This window comes from Aulonocara stuartgranti (assembly GCF_965226115.1).
Source record: "Aulonocara stuartgranti genome assembly, chromosome: 14".
NCBI lineage: Eukaryota > Metazoa > Chordata > Actinopteri > Cichliformes > Cichlidae > Aulonocara > Aulonocara stuartgranti.
This window is the reverse complement of record NC_138950.1, coordinates 29,199,736-29,222,965: the sequence shown is the minus strand read 5'-3', so window position 1 is coordinate 29,222,965 and position 23,230 is coordinate 29,199,736. Positions and strand designations below refer to the sequence as shown.

The window sequence follows — 23,230 nt, the reverse complement described above, 5'->3', positions numbered from 1 at the left end:
CTATCTGCATCCAAGCCTCGCAGCTGCTCCAGGATGAGAATTTCCATTTTTGCCTGTTGCAGAATTTCAGGGTTATTTTTGTTGACTTTGATAGCAACAAATTCGTTGGTTTTTGTATTGCAACATTTGGTTACAATACCAAAGCCCCCTTCTCCAAGGAAACCCTCGACCTCGTAGTGACCTCCCAAAAAGGTCCCTTTAGATATTTCAAGATCATCTATAGAGGAGGATGTGTTGGCTGATGCGTTGACGTATTCTTGTTGAGAAAATTCTTCTGAGGTTTGGGAACTGCAGCTGATTTTCTGTGATTCTTCTCTTTTGCAACTAGAAGGCTGCTGAGAGACCACAAGGTTTTGTCCCCCTGTGCTACTCATGTCAGTGCAGGGAGAACTCTTAGAGAGGCCAGGATTGAAAAAGGGGTGGTGGAGAACCTCCGAGGGTGTTATGCGCTGGTTTGGATCCAATGCTAACATCTCTTTGATTAGGCTGACAAATACATTTTGGATTTTTTCCCAACACCCCCTTATCTTCAGTAGTTGTTCAAGGTCATCGAGGCACTTAAGTTTTATGCATCGAGTGTCCTTGGACTGACAACCTGTCTCATCTTGAAATTGTCTTTCGGTCTTAAATGTCCAGTGTTGTCCGTTGTAGTTGTCTTTTATGAAATAGTTATCAGTGTAAAAGCCAGAGTCTAAAACATGATCTGGTGGCTGTCCCTGGGTCTGTATGATGAATTTCAAAACATCATAATCATTTCTCCCAGGGTAGAAAGGAAACCCTGTAGCAAGCTCCACAGCTACCAGCCCCAGGGACCACATGTCTATTGCTTCATTAAATAGACTACCAATCATAACCTCAGGTGCTTTATAACCAACCGTCCCCACACAGTCACCAGGAATCACTGTAGATGCGGGACATGCAAAACCAAAGTCTGTAAGTTTGACTTTGATTGGACACTCATAGCGGTCCACAACCATTATGTTTCCAGGTTTGAGGTCAGCATGCACTATTCCCAAAGAACCCAGGTGGGACAGGGCATTTGCGAGCTGAAATAACACTGGCCTGATTTCTGTTACTGGGAGAACCCGGTTCCTCCGGTACCGCATGTACTGCCACAGGCTTTCATCGAGGAGTTCAAAATTTAAGCAGATGCGGTCACTGTCGATGAAAAAGTCGTTCCATTTAACAATGTTGCATCTATCTGCATCCAAGCCTCGCAGCTTCTCCAGTATGTAAATTTCCATTTTCGCCTGTTGCAGAATTTCAGGGTCGCTCTTGTTGACTTTAATAGCAACGACTTTGTTGGTTTTTGTATTGCAACATTTGGTTACAATACCAAAGCCCCCTTCTTCAAGGAAACCCTCGACCTTGTAGTGACCTCCCAAAAGGGTCCCTTTACATATTTCAAGATGATTTGAGGTGAAAGTCATCTTGACTGAAATGTGTTTGTTTGCTCAGTGAATTGGTGAGAACGTTTAAAAAAAATTTCAGTGACTCTGAAGAGGTTTACAAATACTTTCAAATATAGCTCTGGTCGAACGTTTGAAGGCTGCGAACAAACTGACTAAAACTTGCTGCTCCTGACCCCTATTTATAGAAAAACTTCAAAGGCTCAAAGGCATGTGCTTGTGACATCATCACATGTCCTTGTGACATCATCACATGTCCTTGTGACATCATCACTCTTCATGAATCAGATTGTCACATGACATTTTAGAATGGGGATGTTTTTTTTTAAAACCGTTTTCAAATTTAACCCTCTGTGGTCCAGGGTATAATTGGCCGTTCTTGACTATTTTTGATTTTACCTCTATATTTCACCTTTAAAATATGTTTTTCTTGCCTTATTTGGCACCATTATTTTCAGCACAACCTCAAATATCTCAAAGTCAAAGTCAACTTTATTTGTCAATTCTGCCACATGTACAGGACATACAGAGAATAGAAATTTCGTTACTCTCAAACCCTAGATGAAATAGCAAATGAACATTTAAATATAAGAGAGTGATTAAAAAATGCAAATAAAATAATTAAAAAGTAAAAATTTAAATAAATACAATACAATTTAACAAGAAAGCTATGCAATATACAATATACAATATTCAGGTATGGGTAAATGACATTGAGTGTAAACCAGGCAGAGTAGTGCAAATAGGCAAATAGTGCAAATGGAGATCTAGTAATATACGGTTAGAGATAGTATAACAACAAAGTCTTATGAGGTAATGGCAGTCCAATGCTCCACAAAGTGACTGGTAACTGGTGCAGGCCAGTGAGTGAGTCAGAGAGTGTGTGTGTGTGTATGTGACAGAGTTCAGTGAGACCATGGAGGAGAGGAGGGGAGAGGGGGCAGAATCGGGAGGGAGTTAAGCTTCCTGACAGCCTGATGGATGAAGCTGTCCTTCAGTCTGCTGGTCCTGGCCTGGAGACTCCGCAGTCTCCTCCCTGACGGCAGCAGCTTGAAGAAGCTTTGCATTGGGTGCGTGGGATCAGCCGCTATGCAAAGGGCTTTTTTAGTGAGACGGGTGCTGTAAATGTCCTGGAGGGAGGGGAGAGAGACACCAATGATCCTCTCTGCAGCTCTCACTATGCGTTGGAGGGTTCTATGACAGGACGCATTGCAGGCTCCAAACCACACAGTGATGCAGCTCGACAGGATGCTCTCGATGGTGCCTCTGTAGAAAGTGTACATGAGAAATTTGAGTTATTGTTTTCATTTTGGTATACTATATTAGCACAGTTGATCTAAATTAATAACACAATAAATTGTGTGTGCATCTCCTGTTTTGTCATGGTTGTATGTCCCGGTTCGTGACAGGCTGCATGAGCTCATCTGGTGGGAGTGTAGTACTGTAGAATTTCAGGCATAAAAACGTGGTTTTCACAGACCTTGTCACAGGGTCTGAGTTGGAAGATTTTGGTAAAGCTTTGTCCCTGAGGTAGTTGAAAAACCCCAGTTGGGTAAAGCGTTTGGGTTTTTTTGTTAACAGACATGCTTATCTATTTAGTTGGTGTTATTTTTTCAGCTAAATTTTTTAGTGCAATTAGCACTTTCAGCATCAATCCATAGCAATGTGTTGTATTTTTCACATTGTCTGTGTGTAAAATACATATGTAAGCATAGATTACACAAAGGATCCTGCACGCCAAGCTGGATACAAATAGAAATCCCTGGAAACAATTCTTTCTGCGCTTAAGAGCAGCTTCCTATTGCAACGCTGGAGGATTTGTCACCATTACTGGATACGCTGCAGAAGCACAGCAAAGCAGTGACTGTGTGGAGTCGAAAACTATTACACCAACTACACTACACAGTCACCCACATTACTCCCTCCAACAGAGGTGGACAACGTCTTTGGGACAACGTCACAGAACACAGAAACGTCACAGGGCTTTGGAGCGTGACGTTACATGAGGCGGGCCACGCCCCCTGCCGCCATCACAGTAGGCCAGACAAAGGATACAGCTTCAGCTATGGTACGTGTTGTGTAGTCGGTTGCAACGTTAAAGCTCACGATCGTGAAGGCAAGAAACTGGATTAATCTTTTCATCGTTTTCCATCCTGGCGGCAACGTGAGGGATCCCATGTATCCACCAAACAAAGACGCCAGGCATGGATTGCAGCGGTGAGACGAGCGGATATCGAGTTCCGTGCAATCCCCAGCTTTTTGTTGGTTTGCTCGCGGCATTTTCTCTCCGGTGAGTTCTAAAGTAATTCATATCACTATCCGATTGTTGAGTCTGACGTCACTAGCCGTGTCTGGGCCTAAACTCTGCTGCAGGTCCATATATCAAATGATCACTGTGGCATTACTGAGAGTTAAAACACTGTCTTAAGTCTTTCATCTTTAATAAAATTATCAGCGTTCTGCTCTACCAGGTGTAACAACTGAGTTAAACATCCAGGCATCCATGACAATGGAATTTATGACATATGAGTTAGAAGTTAGCAGCAAGTTAGCTCGCTAGCTTCTATCTAAATACAATATAGCATGTCCTGACTGCGGGGTTTTGGAAACAAATTAAAACGTACAGCTTTCTTATCACTTCCAACATAAATGAAGACAGAAAACTAAACAGCAGTGACATTTGTAGGGTTACTGAACTTGGGCTAGCTGGTATATAATGATGTGCTACGTGACCGCTAGCGACACAGCTATGTTAGCATAATATAAACACGCTAACTTTTTTTCCACTCGATAAAAGTTAACGTGAGTGTTCTCGGTGGTCAGGAACAAATGTAATCGCATGGCAGGATGCTGTAAAAGGACCAAACTAAAAGGCTTTTAGTGGGGGTTTTTTCAATGCGCTGCGGTCATAGATAATGAGATAAAACATGCTAATGTGTGATGCTGCAGAACCACGTCATGTCGACTGAATAGCTTTTGATTTGGCATTATTGCAGGCAAACCAGCATATGAAATGGATGTAACAAATCCAGTGGTGATGGGAGTGACAGCGTCACGGAAGCTGAAGGGCAGACGAAGGACTGTGTGTGCAGTCAACAGGGCAGAGCAGAAATAAACCGGCTGTTGGAGGAGAACAGACTGCTTCGAGCACAGTTGCAAAAGACAGAGCTGAATGAAACTTTCTTAAAGGACGATACCGAAAAAGTAAGATATTACACTGGACTATATTGTTATGCAGTCTTAATGTCCCTCTTCAACACTGTCAAAGATTTCCTGCCAATATCGAAGAAACTGACAGGTTTCCAAATGCTCTTACTCACACTAATGCGTCTGAGACTTGATCTTCCAGTCCAGCATCTTTGTCATCTATTCCATGTGTCGCACAAAACACTGTCTTCTGTCTTCACCGATACCGTTGATGTTTTGGGCAGACTGACAGAAAGAAGGATGACCTCAAAAAGTGATATAGTCCAGACAGAGCTTACAAATGATGGGCCATTTGCTAAACCTGCAGCACACACTGCTTTCTATGTGAAAGAACCATTCTGTGAGAAAAACTCTACTGCTCATTTGATCTATGACCTCTGAAAAACAGTTCATGATTTCCATTACTATTCAATTATATAAAAAAAGTACATTCCCTGGGTTATACAGCACTGATATGCAAAGCTTAATTGTATATCTGTAACTCTAGAACTGCAGTATTTATAGTTTTCTTAGTTTAATATTTCAATTTCATATTCTTCTTCTAAGTATAAAATCCCTTTTGTTATATTTGTCTCGTTAATTTAACTGAAATACACTGAAAATTGCTCACAAATTAAGGTTTATGTGTCAATACAAATGCAGGTTTTATTGCTGGGAGCTTCCCGTGATGCACTGACTATTTCTTCTTCCATGACACTAATGTTTTGTCTTTGCTTCATCATTTATGTACTGTACTGTATCCCCAGTTTTCCAGCGAGGGCTGCGTACATTTTGATTGCATTAACGTTTTTATCCAGCCTTTATGTGCAAGCTTGAGCTGCAAAATTCAAATGTAGTTACTGACAGGCCAAAGTGCAACAGGGAAGAGATTAAATGGGATCAAAGGGAGTGGCATTATAAATTCCTTCCTTCCTGAGATTCAAATCCTCCAATCAAAACGGTGCCAGCAATGCAAAGACAGATTTCTTTAAAAGATTGCACACAATAACAAAGTCAGTCGTTTATTTATTAAAGCACTGTTAATAATTTTAGTTGCTGCTATTTCAAATAAATGTTTGGTACAACAAATTTCTCCGTGTTCTGTCTCAGGCTTTATTCGGGCCCTGGTACTAGAGCTATGGTCTGTTCTTGAGTGCAGCAGTGACGACATCAGAGTGGTCCGTCCCAAACCAACTCCCATTGACCCCACAGATAGGAGTTGCATTAAGGTATTGTATGTATGTGCGTGCGTGTGTGTGTGAGAGAGAGAGGGAGAAGGAGAAACTTCCTGGAGCCCACAATGCCCCAATTTTTAGATATCTACATAATAGTACAGACACAGATCTCTTAGAAGTTTTGCTTTTCCATCATGTTTTTAGCTCACTGGTTACAAAGGTGTTTAAATTGATTAAAATTAAATTGATTCCAATTATTATTAACCCAGGACTCAGAATAGTGGTCCATGTGTTGCTGTGATACCAGCAGCCATGTAGAAAATTCACTTGTGAATATTCATATTTAAGAAACTGGCAATAGTGATTTTGTTAACAAGAAAGGCTTTTTGCTGATTGGTTTATGGGTGTCTGGGCAAATAAGCCTTACTTTCATAAGACTGCATTTTTAGTTATGTTTTTGGCAGAATTTCTCTCAGGAAAGCTTCAACAAGCTCCAGCGTGAGCCTGTCTGTGTGTGTCTGATGCTTGGCCTCTGACAGCAGCCAAGTCATCTCTCTCAGAGAGACTAGCCAAGTGAATACGGACAGCCAGTGATGTGTAAACTGTGTCCTGCCACAGGCGACTTTAAAGTCTGCCTTATCAGTGGGTTATACATATATGCTGAGGTCAAAGGAAAACTAAATATACACACACCAGCACTTTGGTGAATTAACTCGAGTCTTTGCTTTAATCTGTGCTAAGTACAGTAGGAGGTTTGGTAGTACATATGAAGATAAGTTCACACATGCACAGAAACATCAGAAGACACATGAAAGTATAGATATTTCTATTTTAGAAAAAAAAATCCATCGTATCTTGTTTTTTTCTTTACGTTTCTTTGAAGCTGTTTAATATAATCTAAGTTGTAGCTCGTTTGTGCAAGTGTCTCTCTTTTTTTCCTTTGATGCTTTTGATGATATGTTTTCCCTGTTCTACCAGACCCAGTGAAAAATGCAGGGAGCTTTCCTGTAGTTTAATATTCTTCAGGCTGCAATAGGTTTCTGCTCAACCACTCTGCTCAGAATATATGTCTTATTCAGTTTTGAGAGTGTGGTAAACCATGTTTTATCTTTGCAATCATAAATTCTTTTTACATTTTGTTTTGCTTTGAATACTACAGATATTATTTGTCATATTATCGGTAGTGTTTGTAGTTGAATAGTGTTATATTATTATTATGTGTTAGGATTTGATCAATCCATGACGTGCACAAATGCATTCACAATGGTCTTTAAAAGCAAATACATTTTTTCTCTCTAACAGCTGCTGTATTTACTTTCCTCTTCAGTCCTTCCTGTACTTGGTCAACCTCCTCTCCTCTTCCCAGTCGGTGTGGCAACTGCTGGGCCGACAGTCTTTGGCCAACAAAAGCGAATACACCCTGAGGGAGATGCCAACCTCCATACCTGTAAGTGTTTTTCTTCTTCTTCTTTTCCACACACTGCAGTTTTTTTTTGTCATCCATCTGAGGGCATGTTTGCACTTTTTATTTGGCCTCCAAACACCACCCACCCATTTGTTTTACTTCAAACGCATTCAAATAAACCCTCTCACACTGAGACTGATATACGTTCTCCACCTTACCCATTGTAAATTTCCACACAGTTTTCGTTTTGCACCCTATCCGGTGCATTCTTGTTCAAAGCCTCTCATTTTACTCCACAGGATTTGATTGACAGACTGATTGCCGTGAATTCGGATGGGAAGATTCATTCTCTCTTCCACTACGAAGAGAGTCACACATTCGGCCTAAGGTGGGATTCATTATTTTTTTCATATTACTTAACATCAGTGGGGAAGTAGACGATATCAGATTATCACCTGGTGACTGCACACACACTTCAGCCTCTGGCAATAGGAGACTGGCATGGTGACGTAATCGGCCTTAAAATGCGGCCTTTAAGGCTGCAGACCCTGAATTGGGATACAGCCTCTGAATCGCTGCATCTTGTAGCTGTGTCGTCTTAAATTGGTCATGTGATTTTGACGCGCCGGCGCGTCCGGCAACCCCAGAGGTTTAACTTAATATTTAAGTGTCTCTTGGTTTTAGACTAGTTGTTTAGTCTAATTTGATGTTTTAAACCAGAAAAGGAAGAAGAGGGCTTAGAATTACAGGTAAGAACTGCTCAGTGGTATGTGATAAACTGTAAATGTAAAGCTTACAGGTCAGTCCTCATGTTTTTAAATCAGATTTTGAGTCTATACATGGCACATTATGCTTTTGCATGTTGTGAAATGTGCTGCAAAACAAACTGAGGTAAACTAACTGGTTTACTGTGATGGATTTAAAGTGCGTGTGACTGGTGCGCAGTGGCTGTGGTGCTCACGGTCAGAGTTCAGTCACAAAGAGGGTAACAGAGATGAATTTAAAGTTAAGGTGATGGTGCTTAGATTCATTCACAGACTGAAACCTTCACACCAACTTTATCCTGTGTCTCTTAGTTTTAGACTAGTTGTTTAGTCTATTTTGATGTTTTAAACCATATCACAGGGTTTTTACTTCACCATTTACGGGGTTTTAACAAGCAAACAAAAGACAGATCGTGATGTTTGAAAATGTTTTGGAAATATTCTTTAAAGATTAGATGTAAAATACGCAGAGGACAAATTCAATTGGTTTATTAGTTTATTACATAAGTTGAAAAAAAGTTAAACAAGTAAATAAAGAAACAACGTAAAAGAAAAGTAAACAAAACAAATCGGTAAATAAAGGAAAATGGTAATAAGAAGGGAAAAAAAAAAGAAAAGAGAAAACCCCAACAATCCCCTCTGAGCAAGCACTAGGCGACAGTGGGGAAGAAAAACTGCCTTTAAACGGGCAGAAACTTCCGGCAGAACCAGGCTCACGAGGGGCAGTCAACTGCCGGGACTGGTTGGGGTGAAAAAAGATGAAGGAGAGAGGGAAGAAGTGTTAGGAGAGAAGGGGAGAGGAGAGGTGAAAATTAAGATGGAACAGAGGTGGAGGGAGACGAGGTGACGTCAGCAGTAGAAAAAATAGAAAGAGTAGAAAAAGCAGGAGTGTCCCTCCTCCAGAAGAAGCGGAAACGTTTTTTCTTCTTTTCCATGAGCTTTTCCACGACCACTTTTTTCTCTAGGATGAGGGTTCTCAACTGATCGGTTGTTTCTTCAACTTCCTTCTCAAGTTTCTGGCATCTTTGCTCCATTTCTTTTAATAGATTGCACTTGTCTGTATTTTGCTGTTGTTTTTCCTTGTGCATCTTTTCTAACTGCTCATTTCTTCTTGTGATTTCTTGAAGCTTACGCTGCAGGTCTTCATTTATTTTCTCTTGTTGCTGCTTTTGTGCAAGCATTTCAGCGTTTTCACACTTCAAGTTGTCTGAGTTCAACAACATCTCATTAATGACCTCTGAGTGTTTTTTCGCCATTTCATTGATCCTACGCTGCATCTTTGAACATCGTTTTTCCAATACTTCTCCTTCCAGTTCAGGTGTTCTGTCCTTCATTGTATTAATTTGTTCAGTTGTAGATTTCTTCTCTCCAAGTCCTGGAGAATACGTTTTTTTTCTTTTTCCTGTTGCTCTTTCTCTTGAAGAAGCTCTTTATTTTTGCACTCTGTTTCATCCAGCCTGACTGGATTTGGATTTATTGAAGAAGGACCACCAAAATCTTTGTTCTATTTGGTGTACATGTTAAGAGTTGCTGGACTAACAGTTGGTTTGATTTGCTTCAGAGAATCCTCAAAGTCTTTTATCTTAATGTTGCGCACCTCAGCAGCAGCTATAACACGGACTTGTTCTGGTGCCAACTCTCTTATTGGGCCAAGTGCAGCATCTTTGGCTAATGCTGTCAAATCGCTCCCTGAATATCCTTCAGTCACTTTTGCAAGACAGGACAGTTCGTCTTGGCTCAGTGGACTCCCGTGCGTTCCCAAAAGATTTTTCAGCAGCGTAAATCTTGTCTTCTCATCGGGTAAGGTCACATATACTCTTTTTGCAAAGCGCCTTAATATTGCTTCATCGAGCTCCTGGGGCCTGTTCGTTGCTCCCATTACAAGTACTCTGTCATCCTTTCCTGACTGCAACCCGTCAAACTCAATGAGGAACTCAGTTTTTAAACGGCGAGAGGCGTCGTGCTCCCCCTCCCTCCTTTGACAGAGCAAGCCGTCCACTTCATCGATGAAGATTACTGAGGGCTGTCTCTCTCTTGCAACTGCAAAGAGTGCTCGTACGAGCTTCTCGCCTTCTCCCACATATTTGGAGGTCAAACTAGCAGCACTGATGTTGAAGAATGTTGCATTAGACTCTGCAGCAACTGCTTTGGCGAGCATGGTCTTCCCATTTCCTGGTGGGCCAAATAAAAGCAAGCCACGTGCAGGAGCTCTCAGACCAGTAAAGAGATCAGGTCTTAAGGCAGGAAGGATGACAATTTCTTGAAGTGCTTGCTTTGCCAGATCCTGCCCTGCGATGTCATCAAATGACACAGTCGCTCCACTGTATACAATTTCATTTGTAATTAAGCTGACCAGTTTACTGTCCACATTCTTTTTCATATCCCTCTTCGGGGGCTGTTTCACAGCTGCCGGTCTTCCATTCTGAGTTTTTCCCACCCGAGCGGTTTTCTTTGCATCAGTTATTCTTAATGGAGGTCTTACAGAAGTGGAGGGTCTGATGGTGGTGGAAACACCTGCGGGTTGACTTTTAGGAACTGACTTTGGCTTACTTGCAATTGTTTTGGTCGACATTTCTCTTGCGCGACTTCCCCCCTGTTCACAGTCATAACACGGTAAACTAGTCATAAACGAAAACGTTTAGGCTATTTATCGCATTTAAAGGTCTTTCTTTGGGACAACGTCACAGAACACAGAAACGTCACAGGGCTTTGGAGCGTGATGTTACAGAGGTTTACAAATACTTTCAAATATAGCTCTGGTCGAACGTTTGAAGGCTGCGAACAAACTGACTAAAACTTGCTGCTCCTGACCCCTATTTATAGAAAAACTTCAAAGGCTCAAAGGCATGTGCTTGTGACATCATCACATGTCCTTGTGACATCATCACATGTCCTTGTGACATCATCACTCTTCATGAATCAGATTGTCACATGACATTTTAGAATGGGGATGTTTTTTTTTAAACCGTTTTCAAATTTAACCCTCTGTGGTCCAGGGTATAATTGGCCGTTCTTGACTATTTTTGATTTTACCTCTATATTTCACCTTTAAAATATGTTTTTCTTGCCTTATTTGGCACCATTATTTTCAGCACAACCTCAAATATCTGAAATTTGAGTTATTGTTTTCATTTTGGTATACTATATTAGCACAGTTGATCTAAATTAATAACACAATAAATTGTGTGTGCATCTCCTGTTTTGTCATGGTTGTATGTCCCGGTTCGTGACAGGCTGCATGAGCTCATCTGGTGGGAGTGTAGTACTGTAGTATTTCAGGCATAAAAACGTGGTTTTCACAGACCTTGTCACAGGGTCTGAGTCTAAGATTCAAATTGTAAACACACAAACACTCAGGCTTGCTGCAAACCTTAGCTGATCCCCCGTGGGCTTAATTTACTGCCATTGTTTACGCACCATTGTAATTGCTTCTCTAGTTTGGCATTACACTTTAATTATGGAATGTAATTATATTTTGTCTATTTTTAGTTGTGGCATTGTGTTGTAATTAATGAAGGGCCTGCACACTCCAATATCAATTTACAATTTAAATTCTCCACAGCATGTTTAACTACATTATGTTGTGCCTTTCCAGAATCCCAGATTTACTTACACATCTCCCTTTATGATACATTAGTACTACATTTGACCTAAACCTTTTCCATCCTTTTTCCAAACTCTCATTCATTTTTTACCTGATAACCAAAAACTGTGATAGTGAAAGGCTGAAATATTTCTAGGGGTATGAGATTTCTGTGTGTTTTCTGTAGGTGAGCAGCTGCGAGAAGTTTGGCTACGGGGTGATGGTGACACAGGTGGCAGCAACTGCTCCGGGAGTTGTGGCTCTGCACAGTTCAGGTACTATTGCAGTTATTTGGACACAACAAACACTTGTCAGCTGTGATGCTTAAGGCTTATATTATAAGTTGTTGTTGTTGTTTTTGTGTTGTCGGTATAAAGGAGACTTAAGGCAGCTTAGGGAGAAATGTATTTGTCAAACCGTTTTTGTTTGGGTAAGAAAGAGTAAGAAGAGGCGTTCTTTTTTGATAAATGGATTCACATATCAGTTGTATACTGATACTAGGTTTATCCATATGCAAAAGGCTCCAGGAAATACCGTACTCTTGTCAAAAGAGGTCAAAAAATGAAGCTAGTGAACAAATATTTTAATCCTGCATTCTTTCTATTGGCTAGAAGGGGCGACTCAACTGGTTATGGGAAAAGAAGTCTGATTACTTATCAGCCCTTCGCTTATAACAGCACCGCTGCGTTCTGAAACCTATTCTCTCCTATGACTTTACCCACGCAAGAACAGTTCCCTGCTGTGTTGAGCAGCGCTGGCTGTGGAGCACTCATGTGTTCCATGATGTGACATATGTTTGTGCCATCGATAAAAAGGCAGACTGACAGAAAGAAGGATGACCTCAAAAAGTGATATAGTCCAGACAGAGCTTACAAATGATGGGCCATTTGCTAAACCTGCAGCACACACTGATTTCTATGTGAAAGAACCATTCTGTGAGAAAAACTCTACTGCTCATTTGATCTATGACCTCTGAAAAACAGTTCATGATTTCCATTACTATTCAATTATAAAAAAAAAAAAAGTACATTCCCTGGGTTATACAGCACTGATATGCAAAGCTTAATTGTATATCTGTAACTCTAGAACTGCAGTATTTATAGTTTTCTTAGTTTAATATTTCAATTTCATATTCTTCTTCTAAGTATAAAATCCCTTTTGTTATATTTGTCTCATTAATTTAACTGAAATACACTGAAAATTGCTCACAAATTAAGGTTTATGTGTCAATACAAATGCAGGTTTTATTGCTGGGAGCTTCCCGTGATGCACTGACTATTTCTTCTTCCATGACACTAATGTTTTGTCTTTGCTTCATCATTTATGTACTGTACTGTATCCCCAGTTTTCCAGCGAGGGCTGCGTACATTTTGATTGCATTAACGTTTTTATCCAGCCTTTATGTGCAAGCTTGAGCTGCAAAATTCAAATGTAGTTACTGACAGGCCAAAGTGCAACAGGGAAGAGATTAAATGGGATCAAAGGGAGTGGCATTATAAATTCCTTCCTTCCTGAGATTCAAATCCTCCAATCAAAACGGTGCCAGCAATGCAAAGACAGATTTCTTTAAAAGATTGGACACAATAACAAAGTCAGTCGTTTATTTATTAAAGCACTGTTAATAATTTTAGTTGCTGCTATTTCAAATAAATGTTTGGTACAACAAATTTCTCCGTGTTCTGTCTCAGGCTTTATTCGGGCCCTGGTACTAGAGCTATGGTCTGTTCTTGAGTGCAGCAGTGACGACATCAGAGTGGTCCGTCCCAAACCAACTCCCATTGACCCCACAGATAGGAGTTGCATTAAGGTATTGTATGTATGTGCGTGCGTGTGTGTGTGAGAGAGAGGGAGAAGGAGAAACTTCCTGGAGCCCACAATGCCCCAATTTTTAGATATCTACATAATAGTACAGACACAGATCTCTTAGAAGTTTTGCTTTTCCATCATGTTTTTAGCTCACTGGTTACAAAGGTGTTTAAATTGATTAAAATTAAATTGATTCCAATTATTATTAACCCAGGACTCAGAATAGTGGTCCATGTGTTGCTGTGATACCAGCAGCCATGTAGAAAATTCACTTGTGAATATTCATATTTAAGAAACTGGCAATAGTGATTTTGTTAACAAGAAAGGCTTTTTGCTGATTGGTTTATGGGTGTCTGGGCAAATAAGCCTTACTTTCATAAGACTGCATTTTTAGTTATGTTTTTGGCAGAATTTCTCTCAGGAAATGTCAATGGTTTATTTAAATTAAACAAGACATTCTACAGGTTGAATAAAAACACTCAGACTGTTGTTCAAGGTTCAACAATGAAGACGTGCACGGGTGGAAGCTCGAAGGAGATCCACACCCGAGGCCTTGCAGTCAGATTTATTTATACAAAGGGACAGTTGCATTTCCTGTTTTTCAAGCATATTTATCAGCATGTGTGTGTGTTCTGTGTGTGTGTGTGTGTGTACGTGACAGGATGTAATGGCATGTGATACACAAATATATGAGCATTGCAATACATTCGAAAGCTTCATAACGGAGGTATCTTTTAATAATAGACATCTGCAGTTTAAACTTTAAGAGTTACTTCTAATGTCCCTGTGAAATATATGAACATTCTGAAGCATGCTAAGTAATAAAACCTTAATGCATAAGTGAATAAATCATAGTACAACTTAAATTCTTCTAACATTCCCTCCTGTTGTTCAAATATTTCATCTGTAACTTTATTGAGTTCAGTAGACAATCACTTGTGAAACATTTTCAATTGCCACGTCATTGACTAAGTACAGACGGAAACTACACATAGTCGTCATCTTCTTCACTGTCCGGGTTCTGATCGCTGTCATAGGCTGCGGGATTATGCACTGCTACATAAGCATTAACGGAATGAGCTATCATATTTGACACCATTTTCTTAAAGCAGGGTATTACACAGGTTGTGAAAACACACATTAATAAGAGTAAGGAGGCAATTCCAACAAGTCCTTTAATCAACAGGGACCTCCACGATCCGTTCAATAACCATGTTAACCAATCTTCAGGATCTAATATTTTGTCTTTTTGTTCTGCATTTCTAATTTGTTTCAGCACGTTTAGAGCGTCGGTCATGTTAGGTGAGTGTATGTTGTCTGGAATGTATGTGTTCTATCGTACACATAGCGGTACCAAGCGTTGTTCATCCAGGGGTGGTCATGGTCCTGTGTCAGGTCACATAGGTGTGAATCGTCGTGTGTCCATCTTTTACTGTGGGTGATCTCTTGGTCTTGTTTCCATAGGTCGCAGGGGTTGGTGCCATTGGGGTCAACACCATATCCTCTTGGACAGTAGGGATTGCAGGGGTTGTCCCTGCAGGCTATGTCCATGCAGATGGCGGCGAGTGCTGTAAACACTGAGATGATGAATAGAAAACACAGGGTTATGCATATGGTCAAGTAGCAGTTTTCAGACCAGTTCTGGGGGTTTAAGCGATCTCTCCATTGTGGGCTTCTGGGGGCTTCTTCTTCTGGGCTGCTCGTCTGCTCCTCCTCCAGCTCCTCTAATTCCTCCATCTCCATCTCCATGTCAGGCATCACGATTGGTCCCCACACCGGGCAGGTAGGCTAGGTTTGAGTCAAGGGAGCGATCTTCCCGACTGCAGCCTCTTTAGGCCTCCCGTGTGGCGACCCCTGGCCAGAGGAGCGAAATCACCTGTGTTGCCACCTGTGACCCTACTCCCCACCAGGCGGTACACAAAGAGGTTTGGAGAGAGCTGGAGTCTATGTGTTGGGCTCAACCTTCTTAGTGTGACTCTGGTGTATCCACGACGGCCTTTCAGCTATTTTGCAGGCTGTAGGGGTCGTCAGAAGAACCTGATAGGGGCCTTCCCACCTTGGTGTGCTCCAGCTTTTCCGCTGGAGGACCTTGATCAGGATCCAATCACCTGGCTTCAATCTGGAAGAAACTGGAGAAGAATCATCCGGCAGTTGGTTGTTCAGTACTATGTCTTTGTTTTTTTAACAGTTCAGTCATCCATTCTGCTAGTGTGGTTTCTCTGATTGACTTGTCTATGGGTTCGCTAGTTAAAGGTCATCCAGTTTAGTGGACGTTACCATTCCTCTGTTTTGCCATATCTTAGCGAAATGATGAACTGCAGCGAAAACGTATTGGCTGTCAGTGTGGATGTTTATTGCTTCGCCTTTGTGTAGCTCACAAGCTCTAATAACAGCAGTTAGCTCAGCACTCTGGGCTGAGTGAGAGGAGGTGAGGGGCTCTGCCTCTATTACAGTATCAGTTGTGGTTACTGCATAACCCACACGGCTTTTCCCCAAGCTATCTTTTGCTGCAGAGCCATCTACAAAAACGTTCTTGTAGCTTTGCTGTGGTGTGCTATAGATATCTGCTCTTGGTTTCGTGTCCTCATCTAATTTTTGCATACAACAGTGTTGTTCACCATCCTCCTCTGTGGGGAGGAGAGTGCTTGGGTTTGGCTGACCACATTTCTCGATTGTGATGTGCGACTGTGACAATAGGATGCCTACATATGAAAGCTGTCTTGCATGTGTCAGATATGATAGATTTGCTTGCAGTAGGATCGAGGTCACAGCGTGTGGCACCTTGATAATCAGGGTGTGTCCGAGGATAAGGTCAGCGGACTTTTTCACTGCTTCCGCTGCAGCCGCACAAGCTTGCACGCACGACGGTAGTCCTGCTGCTACTGAGTCTAATCTGCATGAGTAAAATGCTAGAGGCCTTTGCTTCTCGCCAAATGCTTGAGTTAGCACTGCTCTCATGTAGCCTGAGCCTCCGTCTACATGCAAATAGAAAGGCTTGTCATAGTCTGGCAATGCTAAAACTGTACGTGTTTGTAGCGCAAGTTTTAGATCATGAAATGCTTTTTCTGCTTTTGGTGTCCACTCTATTTTGTCTTTTAGAGCTAAGTGTTTGCCATAGATCAGATCCTGCAGAGGCTGCACTAAAAGTGCGTATTCGGGAATCCAGCATCTGCAGAAATTACATAGGCCTAAATAGCTCATCATTTGCTGCTTTGTGAGAGGTTTTGCTGCGTTCTGCACTGCTAGTTTTCTGCTGTCTAACAGTGTCCTGCCCTCTCCTGTGAGTTTGTGGCCAAGGTATGTAACTTCCTGGCTCCAGAGCTGTAGCTTGTGTTGTGAGACTTTGTGACCCTGTTCTGCCAGATGTCTCAATACCTTCAAAGTATTTGCTTTGCAGTCGACCTGCGTGTGTCCGGTGACCAGGATGTCGTCTACATATAATAGGAATTGTCCTGGAGCAGGCAGAGTGCAAAAAGACATAGATTTCTTTAAAGCTTCTGCATACAGGGTGGGGCTGTTTTGGAAACCCTGTGGTAGCCTTGTGTAGGTGTATTTTTGCCCATCAAATGTGAAACCAAACAACCCGCGTGAGCCAGGGTGCAGTGGTACAGAGAAGAACGCGTTTGATAAGTCTATCACTGAAAACCACTGTTCTTTCCGTGTCACTTGATTTAAGATGGTGTGAGGATTGGCAACTACTGGTGGAATTTGCTCAGTTATCTCGTTGATGGCTCTCAGGTAATGTACAAGCCTATACTTTCCTGTGTTTGCCTTTTTAATTGGGAAGATAGGCGTGTTACAAATTGTTTCATTTGTTTTTACTAATATTCCCGCTTTTTCCATGTCTGCAATCACTGGGCGAATTCCTGCCTTTGCTTCTGCAGATAGTGGATATTGCGGCTTCATTGGTCTGTGTTTTGAAATTACCTTTACTTGTATTGAGTCAGCGTTTTTTATCAGGCCGACATCTGTTGGTCCAGTGGACCATAGGGATTTTGGCAAGTTTGCAATGTCTGTTTCATCTACAGGTGCCAACAGCGATCATTCTGCCCTCTCAGTTACAAGGCATGTTTAAATAATTTCTTGTTTCTCAAAGAATTCACACATTTCACTCATCTTACATATTTCAACTTTGAAGTTAAAGTTTTCTTATTCCATCTCTCTCTCTATATATATATATTTAAACTTTGAATTGCTCACAGTTTACAGCTCTAAAACTGGGCATTGCCACAAATTTGTTTCCAAACCGACAAAATAAAATAATCAAATAAAACAAAAAACAAAAACAAAACATACATGAGTCAGGACACAAAAAGAAAAATGCTGCTACTGAAACAGAGCAGAAGTGTGAGGGAAAACTGAGCTCACATTCTATCACTCATACAAATAGTAAGCTGTTCTTCATTGCGCATGTTTGTGTTCTTAGCCCGGTTTAATCAGTCTCTATGCATTAATCTCCACGAGCTTGTCCTTGTAAGGTTAATGCATTTTCTGCTTGTCCAGGTCTGTTTTGCTCCTGAAGAAACACAACTAAGACATTTTCATTATTATCCTGAGTACTTAAACTACCCGTTTCCCTCTCTCTGGTCAGAAATACCAACTTATGTTATGTGTATAAGTGTAAGCAGGTCTTCAGTACTTTTCCTATGCATGTTAATGTTCAGTGAGTGTAAGCTGCTTTCTTCATTGCCTCTGCATGTTATAATCAGGTGTAATTCATGCATCTTTTCACTGATTTCTTAATTCAAAACCATCCCACTTCTGATTCTTTCCAAAAATAATCTCACATGTAACACTTTGTGTATGTGTGTTTTCTATTCATTGATAGACTGCTCCCTGTGCAGCTTCCGCTCGGAAACAAATAAATAAAAACGTTTAACTCGCTCATTAGCTTAGTAGTGTCCACATATTTAAATCAGCTTCTCAATCTTGTAGCTTTAGCTGTTATCTACAGGGTTTGGCTTATTAGTTGTCATTATAAATGTGCTCTACATCTCAGTAATATTTATCTAGGCTAAATGACAAGTTTTCAAGCAGGTTAAGTGCCTCTATGCACCTAATTGGTTTAGATATTGCCTTTATTTTCTTCATCTCATATGTCATTATACTGAGTTTGAGCAAACCTTAAACTTGATGCAGACTACTTCATAACAATTATCCATCTCACATCATACTGACTAGGATACTTCTTGTCATTAATATTATATTTTTATTAATATTATCATCTTTTTCTTTCTATATAATGACAACAGTATATTACAACATTTATCAGTGTAAATCACTATACTACTACTGAGCCAATTTAATAGTTTAGGATCATCTTACTCAGCAAACAGATAATTTAGTATTCATCCAATCTGTACAAATTTGCTTTTTCTCTGAACAGGTTTGTGCCTACTTTTTAGACTGGTCTTCTGTTTGCCTCATCTCCGATCCAACCTTCAGTCACATTCATTCTCTCTGTTGCCTGTCGAACCAAGTAATTTATTATTTTTTTTGTTTCTATATTTTATTTTGTATCCATCAAGGGCTCTGGGTGGGCTGCAGTCCCACCCGTCATCCAGGCTGGAGACATTTACCTTTTCACACACTTTCCTTGGCTGAACAATGACACAGCCTTAATCTACCTTATGCATCTCTCTTTTTATAGAAAAGGTTTTCATGTGAATGATTTCCTTTTATTTATTTTACACAATCTGGGCATGATCGTCATGCCAACTATATTTCATTGTTTAGTTCTGTTTGTAAGGTTCCTCTTGTAATTTTTTATCTAAATTAGCTATTGCTGTTGGATTGCATTTTCCTTCCCAAGTTGAGTCTTTTAGTGTCTTAGGATTTCTCCAACGATTAGCACTTATCTGTCCGGCGCCTGGACATTTTTTCCTCTAACCATTGTTCATCTGCAGTTAATTCTGGTTTTGTTTGTTTATTCCCCATTTTTCCTTTATTTTGTTTTTTCTTTACACTTTAGATTTTATTAATAGGAAGACAGAACTGTGTAACTTTCTCTGGTATGAGAATCAGGGGTGGTTATTAAGGCAGCCTTCTACCCTTGTCCTATTGTCAGGGGCGGCCTTAATTTTATGCGATGAAGCGCAACCTTCTCCCTTTATCACCAGTATATCAGTTATCACAGGATTACAGTAGGAGTGATGTAGGGTCCTAATGTCCCTTGTCAAAATACATTCACGTCCTTATTACTCACACAGATAACTTCACAAACGCGGCGTATTATTTCTTATCTACTGACACATCCTCTATTTTAGTCCCAGACTAATTTATTTAAACTGCCAGCTTCTCGAAACGAGTCTCCTGGAGACTGCCAGTTCCATTTGAAAGAAGCGAGTTCCACTATGGCTACCAGTCTCTGTAGACGAGCCTTTACACCTCAGGACAGTGTCAGATAATGAAACGATATTATCGCGATGTGTTTTGAGTGTTAATATTCACCTGGCTCCACGTTTTAAGTGCCGGTCAGAGATTCCCCCTCGTTCCCAGGACCGTGGACCACTTTGCTAAGGAACGCTGGCCAACCCCGAATTCACGTAGTTGGTCTTTACTCCTTTGTAGAAAGGAGGCTGTCGACAGACTTCAGCGCGGGCTCTCCACGATATCAGGGAACGACGAGGTCACTCTGTTGGAGCAAAATTAGCCCTAATTATTGGTAATTAACGTCCAATAATGTCCAATAATGTCCACTAATGTCCACTCCGGCTCGAAGGACCATTTTAATGTCAATGGTTTATTTAAATTAAACAAGACATTCTACAGGTTGAATAAAAACACTCAGACTGTTGTTCAAGGTTCAACAATGAAGACGTGCACGGGTGGAAGCTCGAAGGAGATCCACACCCGAGGCCTTGCAGTCAGATTTATTTATACAAAGGGACAGTTGCATTTCCTGTTTTCCAAGCATATTTATCAGCATGTGTGTGTGTTCTGTGTGTGTGTGTGTGTGTACGTGACAGGATGTAATGGCATGTGATACACAAATATATGAGCATTGTAATACATTCGAAAGCTTCATAACGGAGGTATCTTTTAATAATAGACATCTGCAGTTTAAACTTTAAGAGTTACTTCTAATGTCCCTGTGAAATATATGAACATTCTGAAGCATGCTAAGTAATAAAACCTTAATGCATAAGTGAATAAATCATAGTACAACTTAAATTCTTCTAACAGGAAAGCTTCAACAAGCTCCAGCGTGAGCCTGTCTGTGTGTGTCTGATGCTTGGCCTCTGACAGCAGCCAAGTCATCTCTCTCAGAGAGACTAGCCAAGTGAATACGGACAGCCAGTGATGTGTAAACTGTGTCCTGCCACAGGCGACTTTAAAGTCTGCCTTATCAGTGGGTTATACATATATGCTGAGGTCAAAGGAAAACTAAATATACACACACCAGCACTTTGGTGAATTAACTCGAGTCTTTGCTTTAATCTGTGCTAAGTACAGTAGGAGGTTTGGTAGTACATATGAAGATAAGTTCACACATGCACAGAAACATCAGAAGACACATGAAAGTATAGATATTTCTATTTTAGAAAAAAAAATCCATCGTATCTTTTTTCTTTACGTTTCTTTGAAGCTGTTTAATATAATCTAAGTTGTAGCTCGTTTGTGCAAGTGTCTCTCTTTTTTTCCTTTGATGCTTTTGATGATATATTTTCCCTGTTCTACCAGACCCAGTGAAAAATGCAGGGAGCTTTCCTGTAGTTTAATATTCTTCAGGCTGCAATAGGTTTCTGCTCAACCACTCTGCTCAGAATATATGTCTTATTCAGTTTTGAGAGTGTGGTAAACCATGTTTTATCTTTGCAATCATAAATTCTTTTTACATTTTGTTTTGCTTTGAATACTACAGATATTATTTGTCATATTATCGGTAGTGTTTGTAGTTGAATAGTGTTATATTATTATTATGTGTTAGGATTTGATCAATCCATGACGTGCACAAATGCATTCACAATGGTCTTTAAAAGCAAATACATTTTTTCTCTCTAACAGCTGCTGTATTTACTTTCCTCTTCAGTCCTTCCTGTACTTGGTCAACCTCCTCTCCTCTTCCCAGTCGGTGTGGCAACTGCTGGGCCGACAGTCTTTGGCCAACAAAAGCGAATACACCCTGAGGGAGATGCCAACCTCCATACCTGTAAGTGTTTTTCTTCTTCTTCTTTTCCACACACTGCAGTTTTTTTTTGTCATCCATCTGAGGGCATGTTTGCACTTTTTATTTGGCCTCCAAACACCACCCACCCATTTGTTTTACTTCAAACGCATTCAAATAAACCCTCTCACACTGAGACTGATATACGTTCTCCACCTTACCCATTGTAAATTTCCACACAGTTTTCATTTTGCACCCTATCCGGTGCATTCTTGTTCAAAGCCTCTCATTTTACTCCACAGGATTTGATTGACAGACTGATTGCCGTGAATTCGGATGGGAAGATTCATTCTCTCTTCCACTACGAAGAGAGTCACACATTCGGCCTAAGGTGGGATTCATTATTTTTTTCATATTACTTAACATCAGTGGGGAAGTAGACGATATCAGATTATCACCTGGTGACTGCACACACACTTCAGCCTCTGGCAATAGGAGACTGGCATGGTGACGTAATCGGCCTTAAAATGCGGCCTTTAAGGCTGCAGACCCTGAATTGGGATACAGCCTCTGAATCGCTGCATCTTGTAGCTGTGTCGTCTTAAATTGGTCATGTGATTTTGACGCGCCGGCGCGTCCGGCAACCCCAGAGGTTTAACTTAATATTTAAGTGTCTCTTGGTTTTAGACTAGTTGTTTAGTCTAATTTGATGTTTTAAACCAGAAAAGGAAGAAGAGGGCTTAGAATTACAGGTAAGAACTGCTCAGTGGTATGTGATAAACTGTAAATGTAAAGCTTACAGGTCAGTCCTCATGTTTTTAAATCAGATTTTGAGTCTATACATGGCACATTATGCTTTTGCATGTTGTGAAATGTGCTGCAAAACAAACTGAGGTAAACTAACTGGTTTACTGTGATGGATTTAAAGTGCGTGTGACTGGTGCGCAGTGGCTGTGGTGCTCACGGTCAGAGTTCAGTCACAAAGAGGGTAACAGAGATGAATTTAAAGTTAAGGTGATGGTGCTTAGATTCATTCACAGACTGAAACCTTCACACCAACTTTATCCTGTGTCTCTTAGTTTTAGACTAGTTGTTTAGTCTATTTTGATGTTTTAAACCATATCACAGGGTTTTTACTTCACCATTTACGGGGTTTTAACAAGCAAACAAAAGACAGATCGTGATGTTTGAAAATGTTTTGGAAATATTCTTTAAAGATTAGATGTAAAATACGCAGAGGACAAATTCAATTGGTTTATTAGTTTATTACATAAGTTGAAAAAAAGTTAAACAAGTAAATAAAGAAACAACGTAAAAGAAAAGTAAACAAAACAAATCGGTAAATAAAGGAAAATGGTAATAAGAAGGGGAAAAAAAAGAAAAGAGAAAACCCCAACAATCCCCTCTGAGCAAGCACTAGGCGACAGTGGGGAAGAAAAACTGCCTTTAAACGGGCAGAAACTTCCGGCAGAACCAGGCTCACGAGGGGCAGTCAACTGCCGGGACTGGTTGGGGTGAAAAAAGATGAAGGAGAGAGGGAAGAAGTGTTAGGAGAGAAGGGGAGAGGAGAGGTGAAAATTAAGATGGAACAGAGGTGGAGGGAGACGAGGTGACGTCAGCAGTAGAAAAAATAGAAAGAGTAGAAAAAGCAGGAGTGTCCCTCCTCCAGAAGAAGCGGAAACGTTTTTTCTTCTTTTCCATGAGCTTTTCCACGACCACTTTTTTCTCTAGGATGAGGGTTCTCAACTGATCGGTTGTTTCTTCAACTTCCTTCTCAAGTTTCTGGCATCTTTGC

General features: G+C 40.7%; 2 protein-coding genes and 1 long non-coding RNA gene across 3 annotated transcripts; 2 read left to right on the top strand and 1 right to left on the bottom strand.

Annotated features, from left to right (window-relative positions):
* Positions 1 to 3,408: 3,408 nt before the first annotated feature.
* On the top strand, positions 3,409 to 23,185 carry LOC309687639 (protein broad-minded-like; the record flags this gene model as incomplete). The annotated part of the gene is made up of 10 exons (XM_082502733.1): positions 3,409 to 3,699; positions 4,406 to 4,613; positions 5,706 to 5,824; positions 7,098 to 7,217; positions 7,475 to 7,563; positions 11,710 to 11,797; positions 13,211 to 13,329; positions 21,361 to 21,480; positions 21,738 to 21,826; positions 23,167 to 23,185. The coding sequence occupies exons 6-10, from the start codon at positions 11,743 to 11,745 to the stop codon at positions 23,183 to 23,185; spliced, it is 402 nt and encodes a 133-aa protein (XP_082358859.1). The 5' UTR covers positions 3,409 to 3,699; positions 4,406 to 4,613; positions 5,706 to 5,824; positions 7,098 to 7,217; positions 7,475 to 7,563; positions 11,710 to 11,742.
* On the bottom strand, positions 9,238 to 11,689 carry LOC309688227 (spastin-like). The gene has a single exon (XM_082503808.1). It carries the CDS (start codon positions 10,563 to 10,565, stop codon positions 9,444 to 9,446), a length of 1,122 nt encoding a protein of 373 aa, XP_082359934.1. The 5' UTR covers positions 10,566 to 11,689; the 3' UTR covers positions 9,238 to 9,443.
* On the top strand, positions 15,466 to 17,378 carry LOC309688249. The gene is made up of 3 exons (XR_014271020.1): positions 15,466 to 15,482; positions 17,005 to 17,066; positions 17,357 to 17,378. It is a non-coding gene; the product is annotated as an uncharacterized lncRNA (long non-coding RNA).
* Positions 23,186 to 23,230: the final 45 nt, after the last annotated feature.

Excerpts from the sequence above, each read along its gene's own strand:
- LOC309688227 (XM_082503808.1), bottom strand. The coding sequence starts at position 10,565 with ATGACTAGTTTACCGTGTTATGACTGTGAACAGGGGGGAAGTCGCGCA.